Source organism: Salmo trutta, unplaced genomic scaffold (genome assembly GCF_901001165.1).
Source record: "Salmo trutta unplaced genomic scaffold, fSalTru1.1, whole genome shotgun sequence".
NCBI lineage: Eukaryota > Metazoa > Chordata > Actinopteri > Salmoniformes > Salmonidae > Salmo > Salmo trutta.
In genome coordinates this window covers 149,212-163,334 of record NW_021822681.1, presented here as the reverse complement: position 1 = coordinate 163,334, position 14,123 = coordinate 149,212, and the positions used below count along the sequence as shown (strand labels likewise).

Here is a 14,123-nt window from a genome sequence, read left to right as displayed (position 1 = left end):
GACACATGCTCTCCCTCAATGTTATCAGGGCAGAGAAACCAGACACATGCTCTCCCTCAACATGACCTGAAACCCCACCTCTTTAAGGAATACCTAGGATAGGATAAAGTAATCCTTCTAACCCCCCCCCCCAAAAAAAAGATTTAGATGCACTATTGTAAAGTGGTTGTTCCACTGGATATCATAAGGTGAATGCACCAATTTGTAAGTCGCTCTGGATAAGAGCGTCTGCTAAATGACTTAAATGTAAATAAATGTAAATATCAGGGCAGAGAAACCAGACACATGCTCTCCCTCAATACAATCAGGGCAGAGAAACCAGACACACGCTCTCCCTCAACATGATCAGGGCAGAGAAACCAGACACACGCTCTCCCTCAATGTTATCAGGGCAGAGAAACCAGACAATGCTCTCCCTCAATGTTATCAGGGCAGAGAAACCAGACACATGCTCATTGCTCACATATAGCGCTCCAAACAAAAGACAATGAAAAAATGAACAGGAGTAATTATATAATTTACTTTAAGGGAAGACATCATCCTAACAGTGCACTGTGCACCCGCCAACTTTCCAATTCCCAAGAGGCTGAAACTAGAGATCTGTATATAATGACTAATGCTCATGTCTCTGCCCGAACAATGGGAGTCGTCCTAATGGCAGGAAGGCAGGCGACATGCTTAGGTCTGCATATTATGCCCATAGAAACGCATTGGGCTTATTCTGGAGAGACTTCCTCTCTGCTGTAACTATCTCACTGGAGAAAGCATTCGAGCCAATCAGCACCCCTCTATGTTACTATATGTCTCTGATGCTGTCTGGCCAGAAATAGTATCACAGAGGACACAGATGAGGCAGAGAAGACAGACAGAGGGGACAGACAGAGGACACAGAGGGGACAGAGGGGACAGACAGAGGGGACAGAGGAGACAGAGGACACAGATGAGGCAGAGGGGACAGACAGAGGGGACAGAGGAGACAGAGGACACAGATGAGGCAGAGGGGACAGACAGAGGGGACAGAGGAGACAGAGGACACAGATGAGGCAGAGGGGACAGACAGAGGACACAGAGGGGACAGAGGAGAAAGAGGGGACAGAGGACACAGAGGGGACAGAGGAGAAAGAGGGGTGCTGTTTCTCTCCCTCCTTTATCTGAGATTGAAAGGTGTTGGCGCGCGTCTCGGTCAAATAAATGATCAGTATTTAATTTGGACGGGAAAGGAGGTACGGTGGTGTGGGCCAGGCCCCATAATGCACCGGGCCAGGCCCCATAATGCACCGCCCTGCTGGTGCATGAAAACGTATCAACAACTAAAACAGAACTGCTGAACTCCAGAAAGACCCTCAGAACTACGATTTTAAAAAGACCAGTTGTATATGAGAAAGCTAAACAGTAGGAACACAGAGTGCAGACTCATTGCTGTGTGCTAAGCAAAGCGTTGTTCTGTATTCAATTACACAACGGCAGAGACAGAAGCATGCAGACACACACACATGCCTCAGTCCATACAGCTACATTACACACCATGTCATGTAGTGTAGTAGCATCAGTTATAACAGCAGTATGTAGTGTTACGACAGGTCGAAAGCCTGCCAGCTGGATATGCAGTGTCCTTATAGGAAGGTTGTCTGTGTGTGGGATCAAGGGGTGAGAGGTTAGACGGGGGTCTCCTTGCTCTTCAGATCGGGGGCACTAAACTGCCTCTTCATGCGAGGTGGGGTGCTGTACCCTTCCTGAAACCACCCTGCACCACTTCCTCTTCCCTGTGGAGACATGTGGCCCCCTGGTGGAGGGTTGTGGTTGCGTGGCAGACTGCTGCTGTGGTAGAGGTGTTGGTGAGGAGGGATGTAGTAAGGGTGATGGTACCCTCCTCTTCCTCTGTCTCCCCCTCCTCCCCCCTGCTGAAACCTCCCCCCTCCTCCTCTCTGATCCCTCTCTCTTCCTCTTCCCTCCATCCCTCCTCCTCCACGGTAACGCGGTCGCCCCTGGTGACCACCTCCGTTGTCGTTGTTGCCGTGGTAGTTGTTTCCCTGGTGATTGTTGTTGTTGCCCTGCGGGGAGCTGTCCAGGGAGTTCCGTCTGTATCGCCACGGAGGCGGCCCCTGCTGTTGCCCGGGAACTGGGAAGTGTGGGTTCCCGTGGTTACTGTTGCTATGGTGCTGTTGTGGTTGTTGCCAGGTGCGGTGTGGGGAAGGAGTGTGGCCTCTAGGGACCATCTGGAAAGGGAGTGGGAGGAGAGGAGCAGCAGGAGGAGGAGGAAGAGGAAGAGGAGGAGTTACTTTACCATATCCCCCCTCTGCCCTTTCCTCCCACTCCCCTTCTACGCCCCCCTCCCCCAGCATCATCAGGGCGGTGGCAGGGCTCCACGAGAGACGGTGGTGAGGATTGCTCTTGAAGGGGAACTTGAGTTTACAGTCCTGCGGTGGGATGAAGCGGCCGGTCCCGGGGAGATGGACCACAGGAGGGGGGTGCACTGGGACCAGAGGGGTGTTGGGAGTTGGGGAGTTCTGGGTGTTCTGGAGGAGAAAGATAGAATGGTTTATATTCTGCGCCATAGGGACTATACAACAGGGCCCCCTGGTGGAGCTGCGTCACAGGGACTATACGACAGGGCCCCCTGGTGGAGCTGCGTCACAGGGACTATACTACAGGGCCCCCTGGTGGAGCTGCGTCACAGGGACTATACGACAGGGCCCCCTGGTGGAGCTGCGTCACAAGGACAAAACTACAGGGCCCCCTGTGGAGCTGCGTCACAGGGACTATACTACAGGGCCCCCTGGTGGAGCTGCGTCACAGGGACTATACTACAGAGGGTGTAGTGTATTCTAACCTGTCTGAGTCTTTTAGTAATATTCTGTTGTTGAAGGTTCTGTAGTCGTGTCTGTTCCTGTTTCAGCCACCTCATCCTCCCTCGTCTGAAGGCTGGGTCGTCTGTCATCAGCTTCACTACTCTCTTCTCATTGGGTGGATTGGGCTGTCCGTCATCATCGGCCCCGTCACCATCACATTGGGAACCGCCCCCTTCCTCGTCGTCATTTTCCATGTCCTCCTCCTGAGAAGAGATGAGAGAGAGAAACAGAGGAGAGAGAGGGGGGAGACAGAGAGAGAGAGGGGGGGAGACAGAGAGAGAAACAGAGGAGAGAGGGGGGGTGAGAGAGAGAGCGAGGGGGGGTGAGAGAGAGAGAGAGAAACAGAGGAGAGAGGGGGGGACAGAGAGAGAGCGAGGGGGGGTGAGAGATAGGAGAGAGACACACAGAGGAGAGAGAGAGAGGGGGGGAGACAGAGAGACAGAGAGAAACAGGAGAGAGAGAGAGAGAGAGAGGGGGGAGACAGAGAAAGAGAGAAACAGGAGAGAGAGAGAGAGAGAGGGGGGAGACAGAGAGAAAGAGAGAGAGAAACAGAGGAGAGAGAGAGAGAGAGAGGGGGGAGACAGAGAGAGAAACAGAGGAGAGAGGAGGGATGAGAGAGAGAGGTATATATATATAGTGTGTGTGTATATACACTGCTCAAAAAAATAAAGGGAACACTTAAACAACACAATGTAACTCCAAGTCAATCACACTTCTGTGAAATCAAAGTGTCCACTTAGGAAGCAACACTGATTGACAATACATTTCACATGCTGTTGTGCAAATGGAATAGACAACAGGTGGAAATTATAGGCAATTAGCAAGACACCCCCAATAAAGGAGTGGTTCTGCAGGTGGTGACCACAGACCACTTCTCAGTTCCTATGCTTCCAGGCTGATGTTTTGGTCACTTTTGAATGCTGGCGGTGCTTTCACTCTAGTGGTAGCATGAGACGGAGTCTACAACCCACACAAGTGGCTCAGGTAGTGCAGCTCATCCAGGATGGCACATCAATGCGAGCTGTGGCACGAAGGTTTGCTGTGTCTGTCAGCGTAGTGTCCAGAGCATGGAGGCGCTACCAGGAGACAGGCCAGTACATCAGGAGACGTGGAGGAGGCCGTAGGAGGGCAACAACCCAGCAGCAGGACCGCTACCTCCGCCTTTGTGCAAGGAGGAACAGGAGAAGCACTGCCAGAGCCCTGCAAAATGACCTCCAGCAGGCCACAAATGTGCATGTGTCTGCTCAAACGGTCAGAAACAGACTCCATGAGGGTGGTATGAGGACCCGACGTCCACAGGTGGGGGTTGTGCTTACAGCCCAACACCGTGCAGGACGTTTGGCATTTGCCAGAGAACACCAAGATTGGCAAATTCGCCACTGGCGCCCTGTGCTCTTCACAGATGAAAGCAGGTTCACACTGAGCACGTGACAGACATGACAGAGTCTGGAGATGCCGTGGAGAACGTTCTGCTGCCTGCAACATCCTCCAGCATGACCGGTTTGGCGGTGGGTCAGTCATGGCGGTGTCCAGTGTGTTGGTGTAGTGTCCAGTGTGTTGGTGTGGTGTCCAGTGTGTTGGTGTGGTGTCCAGTGTGTTGGTGTGGTGTCCAGTGTGTTGGTGTGGTGTCCAGTGTGTTGGTGTAGTGTCCAGTGTGTTGGTGTAGTGTCCAGTGTAGTGTCCAGTGTGTTGGTGTGGTGTCCAGTGTGTTGGTGTGCTGTCCAGTGTGTTGGTGTAGTGTCCATTGTTTGGTGTGGTGCCCAGTGTGTTGGTGTGGTGTCCAGTGTGGTGTCCAGTGTGTTGGTGTGGTGTCCAGTGTGTTGGTGTGGTGTCCAGTGTGTTGGTGTGGTGTCCAGTGTGTTGGTGTGGTGTCCAGTGTGTTGGTGTGGTGTCCAGTGTGTTGGTGTGGTGTCCAGTGTGGTGTCCAGTGTGTTGGTGTGGTGTCCAGTGTGGTGTCCAGTGTGTTGGTGTGGTGTCCAGTGTGTTGGTGTGGTGTCCAGTGTGTTGGTGTAGTGTCCAGTGTGTTGGTGTAGTGTCCAGTGTGTTGGTGTGGTGTCCAGTGTGTCTCTCTACCTGTCCAGTGTGTTGGTGTGGTGTCCAGTGTGTTGGTGTGGTGTCCAGTGTGTTGGTGTGGTGTCCAGTGTGTTGGTGTAGTGTCCAGTGTGTTGGTGTAGTGTCCAGTGTGTTGGTGTGGTGTCCAGTGTGTTGGTGTGGTGTCCAGTGTGTTGGTGTGGTGTCCAGTGTGTTGGTGTGGTGTCCAGTGTGTTGGTGTGGTGTCCAGTGTGTTGGTGTGGTGTCCAGTGTGTTGGTGTGGTGTCCAGTGTGTTGGCGTAGTGTCCAGTGTGTTGGTGTGGTGTCCAGTGTGTTGGTGTGGTGTCCAGTGTGTTGGTGTGGTGTCCAGTGTGTTGGTGTAGTGTCCAGTGTGTTGGTGTAGTGTCCAGTGTGTTGGTGTGGTGTCCAGTGTGGTGTCCAGTGTGTTGGTGTGGTGTCCAATGTGTTGGTGTGGTGTCCAATGTGTTGGTGTGGTGTCCAGTGTGTTGGTGTGGTGTCCAGTGTGGTGTCCAGTGTGTTGGTGTGGTGTGTTGGTGTGGTGTCCAGTGTGTTGGTGTGGTGTCCAGTGTGTTGCTGTGGTGTCCAGTGTGGTGTCCAGTGTGTTGGTGTGGTGTCCAGTGTGTTGGTGTGGTGTCCAGTGTGTTGGTGTAGTGTCCAGTGTGTTGGTGTGGTGTCCAGTGTGTTGGTGTGGTGTCCAGTGTGTTGGTGTAGTGTCCAGTGTGTTGGTGTCCAGTGTGTTGGTGTGGTGTCCAGTGTGTTGGTGTGGTGTCCAGTGTGTTGGTGTGGTGTCCAGTGTGTTGGTGTGGTGTCCAGTGTGTTGGTGTAGTGTCCAGTGTGGTGTCCAGTGTGTTGGTGTGGTGTCCAATGTGTTGGTGTGGTGTCCAATGTGTTGGTGTGGTGTCCAGTGTGTTGGTGTGGTGTCCAGTGGGTGTCCAGTGTGTTGGTGTGGTGTGTGGTGTGGTGTCCAGTGTGTTGGTGTGGTGTCCAGTGTGTTGCTGTGGTGTCCAGTGTGGTGTCCAGTGTGTTGGTGTGGTGTCCAGTGTGTTGGTGTGGTGTCCAGTGTGTTGGTGTGGTGTCCAGTGTGTTGGTGTGGTGTCCAGTGTGTTGGTGTGGTGTCCAGTGTGGTGTCCAGTGTGTTGGTGTGGTGTGTTGGTGTGGTGTCCAGTGTGTTGGTGTGGTGTCCAGTGTGGTGTCCAGTGTGTTGGTGTGGTGTCCAGTGTGTTGGTGTAGTGTCCAGTGTGTTGGTGTGGTGTCCAGTGTGTTGGTGTAGTGTCCAGTGTGTTGGTGTAGTGTTCTGGTGTGGTGTCCAGTGTGTTGGTGTGGTGTCCAGTGTGTTGGTGTGGTGTCCAGTGTGTTGGTGTAGTGTCCAGTGTGTTGGTGTGGTGTCCAGTGTGTTGGTGTGGTGTCCAGTGTGTTGGTGTGGTGTCCAGTGTGTTGGTGTGGTGTCCAGTGTGTTGGTGTGGTGTCCAGTGTGTTGGTGTAGTGTCCAGTGTGTTGGTGTGGTGTCCAGTGTGTTGGTGTGGTGTCCAGTGTGGTGTCCAGTGTGTTGGTGTGGTGTCCAGTGTGTTGGTGTGGTGTCCAGTGTGTTGCTGTGGTGTCCAGTGTGTTGCTGTGGTGTCCAGCGTGTTGGTGTGGTGTCCAGCGTGTTGGTGTGGTGTCCAGCGTGTTGGTGTGGTGTCCAGCGTGTTGGCGTGGTGTCCAGCGTGTTGGCGTGGTGTCCAGCGTGTTGGCGTGGTGTCCAGTGTGTTGGCGTGGTGTCCAGTGTGTTGGCGTGGTGTCCAGTGTGTTGGCGTGGTGTCCAGTGTGTTGGTGTGGTGTCCAGTGTGGTGTCCAGTGTGTTGGTGTGGTGTCCAGTGTGTTGGTGTGGTGTCCAGTGTGGTGTCCAGTGTTTTGGTGTGGTGTGTTGGTGTGGTGTCCAGTGTGTTGGTGTGGTGTCCAGTGTGGTGTCCAGTGTGTTGGTGTGGTGTCCAGTGTGTTGGTGTGGTGTCCAGTGTGTTGGTGTAGTGTCCAGTGTGTTGGTGTAGTGTCCAGTGTGTTGGTGTGGTGTCCAGTGTGTCTCTCTACCTGTCCAGTGTGTTGGTGTGGTGTCCAGTGTGTTGGCGTGGTGTCCAGTGTGTTGGTATGGTGTCCAGTGTGTTGGTGTGGTGTCCAGTGTGTTGGCGTGGTGTCCAGTGTGTTGGCATGGTGTCCAGTGTGTTGGCATGGTGTCCAGTGTGTTGGTGTGGTGTCCAGTGTGTTGGTGTGGTGTCCAGTGTGTTGGTGTGGTGTCCAGTGTGTTGGTGTCGTGTCCAGTGTGGTGTCCAGTGTGTTGGTGTAGTGTCCAGTGTGTTGGTGTAGTGTCCAGTGTGTTGGTGTAGTGTCCAGTGTGTTGGTGTAGTGTGTGTTGGTGTAGTGTCCAGTGTGTTGGTGTAGTGTCCAGTGTGTTGGTGTAGTGTCCAGTGTGTTGGTGTAGTGTCCAGTGTGTTGGTGTAGTGTCCAGTGTGTTGGTGTAGTGTCCAGTGTGTTGGTGTAGTGTCCAGTGTGTTGGTGTAGTGTCCAGTGTGTCTCTCTACCTGTCCAGTGTGTTGGCGTGGTGTCCAGTGTGTTGGCGTGGTGTCCAGTGTGTTGGCGTGGTGTCCAGTGTGTTGGCGTGGTGTCCAGTGTGTTGGCGTGGTGTCCAGTGTGTTGGCGTGGTGTCCAGTGTGTTGGCGTGGTGTCCAGTGTGTTGGCGTGGTGTCCAGTGTGTTGGCGTAGTGTCCAGTGTGTTGGCGTAGTGTCCAGTGTGTTGGCGTAGTGTCCAGTGTGTTGGCGTAGTGTCCAGTGTGTCTCTCTACCTGTCCAGTGTGTTGGCGTGGTGTCCAGTGTGTTGGCGTGGTGTCCAGTGTGTTGGCGTGGTGTCCAGTGTGTTGGCGTGGTGTCCAGTGTGTTGGCGTGGTGTCCAGTGTGTTGGCGTGGTGTCCAGTGTGTTGGCGTGGTGTCCAGTGTGTTGGCGTGGTGTCCAGTGTGTTGGTGTGGTGTCCAGTGTGTTGGCGTGGTGTCCAGTGTGTTGGTGTGGTGTCCAGTGTGTTGGCGTAGTGTCCAGTGTGTTGGTGTGGTGTCCAGTGTGGTGTCCAGTGTGTTGGTGTAGTGTCCAGTGTGTTGGTGTAGTGTGTTGGTGTGGTGTCCAGTGTGTTGGTGTGGTGTCCAGTGTGTTGGTGTGGTGTCCAGTGTGTTGGTGTAGTGTCCAGTGTGTCTCTCTACCTGTCCAGTAGGTATAATGCTCTCCATCTTGACCATCCTGTCTCTCAGAGCTTTGATCTCTTCATCCTTCAAGATCAATTACAATTAGAATCAGAATCACAATTTGAATCAGAACTGCTATTCAATAAATGTTACTAGGATTTATCTTGGTGTTGTACTACAATCATCCACATCAACAAGTGTGAGAGAGATGAGAGGGAGACAGAGACAGGGAGAGATGAGAGGGAGACACACAGAGAAAGACACACAGAGAAAAACAGAGAGAGAGACAGGGAGAGATGAGGGAGACACACAGAGACACACACACACAGAGAGAGCGAGAGAGAGATTACTGTGAGACTTTAAAAGTCTATAAACGTACACTCAGAACCAAAACAGCACAGCACAACAGCAAGCAGCTGAAACTAATTGAGGAGTCCATATAAAAGAGAGACATACCTTCATGTTATTCTGAATTTTTACTTCCTGTAGAACATCCGTCAGCCTATCGATATGAGCCTTCAGGTCGTACACACCCCCAGGGCCTGGCGCCGCCCCTCCTCCTCCTCCTCCTCCCTCCTCCACCTCCTCCCTCCTGTCCTCCCCTATCCCCACGGTGTCCCAGACATCCTGTGCTACAGCCCTCCAGCTGTCTGCCTCTGTGTTGTCTTTCTTGGAATACATCCTGGTCAACTCTTTCATCTTCACAATGGACAGAGCCTCAATCTCCTGACGAGAGTGACGGAAATCACCCAAGGCAACCTGGAGAGAGAGAGAGAGAGAGAGCCCAGGGTTAATATGTATCTATTCACCCCACATCATTACAGCTGTGAATAATTTGGAAGAACCTTTTGGAAGCCATTACAGCTGTGAATCATTACAGCTGTGAATCATTTGGAAGAACCTTTGGAAGCCATTACAGCTGTGAATCATTACAGCTGTGAATCATTTGGAAGAACCTTTTGGAAGCCATTACAGCTGTGAATCATTTGGAAGAACCTTTTGGAAGCCATTACAGCTGTGAACTCTGGACAACTATGATTCCACTGTTTATGTCCAAATTGCTCAGCAATATTCTAAATGTTGTTTCAGATGTTTTCAGCAGATGTAAATCAGGACTAAGACTAGACCACTCAGGAACTCAACACCCTTATAGATTCAGATGTAAATCAGGACCAAGACTAGACCACTCAGGAACTCAACACCCTTATAGATTCAGATGTAAATCAGGACCAAGACTAGACCACTCAGGACAACACCCTTTTAGATTCTGGTGCATCTTTTGCATTAGAATGTGTGGAATTGTCTCGCTGAAAAAGGAACCTCTATCCCAGGGTATTGGCCCAGCGTCGTCCGGGTTTGGGTTTGGCCGGTGTAGGCCTTCATTGTAAATAAGAATTTGTTCATAACTGACTTCCTAGTTAAATAAAGATAATATATATATATATATATATATATATATATATATTTTACAAAACTTGATAGCAGATCTATTTGACAGTAATGTGACTGGGGACAGACCCAGTGGGGTGTAGGGTTGTACTGTACCTCATAGTAGATCTCTGACAGTAATGTGACTGGGGACAGACCCAGTGGGGTGTAGGGTTGTACTGTACCTCATAGTAGATCTCTGACAGTAATGTGACTGGGGACAGACCCAGTGGGGTGTAGGGTTGTACTGTACCTCATAGTAGATCTCTGACAGTAATGTGACTGGGGACAGACCCAGTGGGGTGTAGGGTTGTACTGTACCTCATAGTAGATCTCTGACAGTAATGTGACTGGGGACAGACCCAGTGGGGTGTAGGGTTGTACTGTACCTCATAGTAGATCTCTGACAGTAATGTGACTGGGGACAGACCCAGTGGGGTGTAGGGTTGTACTGTACCTCATAGCAGATCTCTGACAGTAATGTGACTGGGGACAGACCCAGTGGGGTGTAGGGTTGTACTGTACCTCATAGTAGATCTCTGACAGTAATGTGACTGGGGACAGACCCAGTGGGGTGTAGGGTTATACTGTACCTCATAGCAGATCTCTGACAGTAATGTGACTGGGGACAGACCCAGTGGGGTGTAGGGTTGTACTGTACCTCATAGTAGATCTCTGACAGTAATGTGACTGGGGACAGACCCAGTGGGGTGTAGGGTTGTACTGTACCTCATAGTAGATCTCTGACAGTAATGTGACTGGGGACAGACCCAGTGGGGTGTAGGGTTGTACTGTACCTCATAGCAGATCTCTTTGACCGCCTGCATCCTCAGGTCTCTGATGGTAACCCGTTTGGGATCTTTGCTGATTCGTCGACGCTGAGGGATCTGATAGACCCTGAGTGGCTCTCGACGTTTACCACTACTGGGCAGGCCACAACGCTTTACTATCGACTGGACCTATAGAATTACAACACATACATATACAGTATCATTCAAAAGTTTGGACACACCTACTCATTCAAGGGTTTTTCTTTATTTTTTACTATTTTTTACATTGTAGAATAATAGTGAAGACATCAAAACTATGAAATAACACATATGGAATCATGTAGTAACCAAAAAAGTGTTAAACAAATGAATTTTATATTTGAGATTCTTGAAAGTAGCCACCCTTTGCCTTGATGACAGCTTTACACACTCTTGGCATTTTCTCAACCAGCTTCATGAGGTAGTCACCTGGAATGCATTTCAATTAACAGGTGTGCATTGTTAACCTCTCTAGGGTAGGGGGCAGTATTTTCACATCCGGATAAAAAACGTACCCGTTTTAATCTGGTTATTACTACTGCCCAGAAACTAGAATATTGATTTGGATAGAAAACACCCTAAAGTTTCTAAAACTGTTTGAATGGTGTCTGTGAGTATAACAGAACTCATATGGCAGGCCAAAACCTGAGAAGATTCCATACAGGAAGTGCACTCTCTGACCATTTCTTGGCCTTCTATAGCCTCTTTATCGAAAACAGAGGATCTCTGCTGTAACGTGACATTTTCTAAGACTCCCATAGGCTCTCAGAAGGCGCCAGAACGTTGAATGATGACTCTGCAGTCCCTGGCTGAAAAACAGTAGCGCATTTGGATAGTGGTCAATCTGAGAACAATGAAACGAGGGCGCGTGTGCACGTGAAGAGTCCATTTTACATTTTCAGTCTTTGAACGAAAACGACGTCTCCCGGTCGGAATATTATCGCTATTTTACGAGTAAAAACGCATAAAAATTGATTTTAAACAGCGTTTGACATGCTTCGAAGTACGGTAATGGAATATTTTGACATTTTTTGTCATGACATGCATCCGCACGTCACCGTTCGGATAGTGTCAAACGCAAGAACAAAACAGAGGATATTTGAACATAACTATGGATTATTTTGAACCAAAACAACATTTGTGGATGAAGTAGAAGTCCTGGGAGTGCATTCTGACGAAGAACAGCAAAGGTAATCCAATCTTTCTTATAGTAACTCTGAGTTTAGTGAACGCCAAACTTGGTGGGTGTCTAAATAGCTAGCCCATGATGGCGAGCTATCTACTCAGAATATTGCAAAATGTGCTTTTGCCGAAAAGCTATTTTAAAATCTGACACCGTGATTGCATAAAGGAGTTCTGTATCTATAATTCTTAAAATAATTATGTTTTTTGTGAACGTTTATCGTGAGTAATTTAGTAAATTCACCGGAAGTTTTCGGTATGTTTGCTAGTTCTGAACGTCACATGCTAATGTAAAAAGCTGTTTTTTTATATAAATATGAACTTGATTTAACAAAACATGCATGTATTGTATAACAATGTCCTAGGAGTGTCATCTGATGAAGATCATCAAAGGTTAGTGCTGCATTTAGCTGTGGTTTTGGTTTTTGTGACATTATATGCTAGCTTGAAAAATGGGTGTGTGATTATTTCTGGCTGGGTACTCTGCTGACATAATCTAATGTTTTGCTTTCGTTGTAAAGCCTTTTTGAAATCGGACAATGTGGTTAGATTAACGAGAGTCTTGTCTTTAAAATGGTGTAAAATAGTCATATGTTTGAGAAATTGAAGTAATAGCATTTCTAAGGTATTTGAATATCGCGCCACGGGATTCAACTGGCTGTTGACTAGGTGGGACGATTTTGTCCCACATACCCGAGAGAGGTTAAAAGTTAATTTGTGGATTTTTTTAAATCTCAAATAATATAACATATATTTTGATTTGTTTAACACTTTTTTGGTTACCACATGATTCCATATGTGTTATTTCATAGTGTTGATGTCTTCACTATTATTCTACAATGTAGAAAATAGTAAAAATATAGAAAAACCCTTGAATGAGTAGGTGTGTCCAAACGTTTGACTAGTACTGTAGTTATATAACTATGTGTGTGTACCTTGTTAGCAGGTAGTTTCTCTCTGAGGGAAGAAATCAGTCTCCAGCTCTCTTCACAGGATCTCTTATCAGAGTCATCTCCACTGTCTGAGTCTGTATACTGAGGAGAGAACAGGAACACATCCTATCAGTCAGTCTCACCAGTCAGTCTCACCAGTCTGTTCCAGTAACAGGTCAGCCTCCTCCTCCTCTCTCCTGTACTAACCCTCAGTCAGTCAGTCAGTCAGTCTCACCAGTCTGTTCCAGTAACAGGTCAGCCTCCTCCTCCTCCTCTCTCCTGTACTAACCCTCAGTCAGTCAATCTCACCAGTCTGTTCCAGTAACAGGTCAGCCTCCTCCTCCTCTCTCCTGTACTAACCCTCAGTCAGTCAGTCAGTCTCACCAGTCTGTTCCAGTAACAGGTCAGCCTCCTCCTCCTCCTCCTCTCTCCTGTACTAACCCTCAGTCAGTCAGTCTCACCAGTCTGTTCCAGTAACAGGTCAGCCTCCTCCTCCTCTCTCCTGTACTAACCCTCAGTCAGTCAGTCTCACCAGTCTGTTCCAGTAACAGGTCAGCCTCCTCCTCTCTCCTGTACTAACCCTCAGTCAGTCAGTCAGTCTGTTCCAGTAACAGGTCAGCCTCCTCCTCCTCCTCTCTCCTGTACTAACCCTCAGTCAGTCAGTCTCACCAGTCTGTTCCAGTAACAGGTCAGCCTCCTCCTCCTCCTCTCTCCTGTACTAACCCTCAGTCAGTCAGTCTCACCAGTCTGTTCCAGTAACAGGTCAGCCTCCTCCTCTCTCCTGTACTAACCCTCAGTCAGTCAGTCTCACCAGTCTGTTCCAGTAACAGGTCAGCCTCCTCCTCCTCCTCTCTCCTGTACTAACCCTCAGTCAGTCAGTCAGTCTCACCAGTCTCTGCTGTTCCAGTAACAGGTCAGCCTCCTCCTTCTCTCTCCGGTACTGAATCTCCATGTCCTGCAGTCTGGGAGAGAGACCCCCGGGGGTTAACCAGCTGATAGACGGTTTGCACTGTTTCGCTATGGTTTTAGTCATCAATAAAGCACGAGGGCAATATTAATCACTCACTCACCAACCCTCCCTCTCTCTCTCTCCTCCCACCCTCCCTCTCCTCCCTCCATCCATCTCTTGTTTCTCTCCCCCTCTCCCCGTCTATCCTCACCTCTTCATTACTAGTTTGATATCTATCTCGTTTCTCTCCCCCTCTCTCCCCCACACCTCTTCTCCATCTCTAGTTTGATTTCTCTCGTTTCTCTCCCCCTCACCTCTTCTCCATCTCTAGTTTGATATCTATCTCGTTTCTCTCCCCCTCTCTCCCCCACACCTCTTCTCCATCTCTAGTTTGATATCTATCTAGTTTCTCTCCCCCTCTCCCCCTCTCTCCCCCACACCTCTTCTCCATCTCTAGTTTGATATCTATCTAGTTTCTCTCCCCCTCTCTCCCCCACCTCTAGTTTGATATCTATCTCGTTTCTCTCCCCCACACCTCTTCTCCATCTCTAGTTTGATATCTATCTCGTTTCTCTCCCCCTCTCCCCCACGCCTCTTCTCCATCTCTAGTTTGATATCTATCTCGTTTCTCTCCCCCTCACCCCCTCTCTCCCCCACACCTCTCCCCCACCTCTAGTTTGATATCTATCTCGTTTCTCTCCCCCTCTCTCCCCCACACCTC

At 49.6% G+C, this 14,123-nt stretch overlaps 1 protein-coding gene across 1 annotated transcript in view; it reads right to left on the bottom strand.

Annotated features, from left to right (window-relative positions):
* Window positions 1–1,416: 1,416 nt before the first annotated feature.
* Window positions 1,417–14,123, bottom strand: part of si:ch73-375g18.1 (kinesin-like protein KIF1C) — a 27,535-nt gene continuing 14,828 nt past the window's right edge. The window contains exons 8-14 of the mRNA XM_029744601.1: window positions 13,343–13,415; window positions 12,457–12,555; window positions 10,328–10,489; window positions 8,559–8,861; window positions 8,121–8,186; window positions 2,831–3,052; window positions 1,417–2,516 (exon numbers count right to left, since the gene is read on the bottom strand). Of these exons, the coding sequence (XP_029600461.1) occupies window positions 1,656–2,516; window positions 2,831–3,052; window positions 8,121–8,186; window positions 8,559–8,861; window positions 10,328–10,489; window positions 12,457–12,555; window positions 13,343–13,415 (1,786 nt within the window). The 3' untranslated portion in view covers window positions 1,417–1,655. The remainder of the gene's footprint in view (window positions 2,517–2,830; window positions 3,053–8,120; window positions 8,187–8,558; window positions 8,862–10,327; window positions 10,490–12,456; window positions 12,556–13,342; window positions 13,416–14,123) is intronic.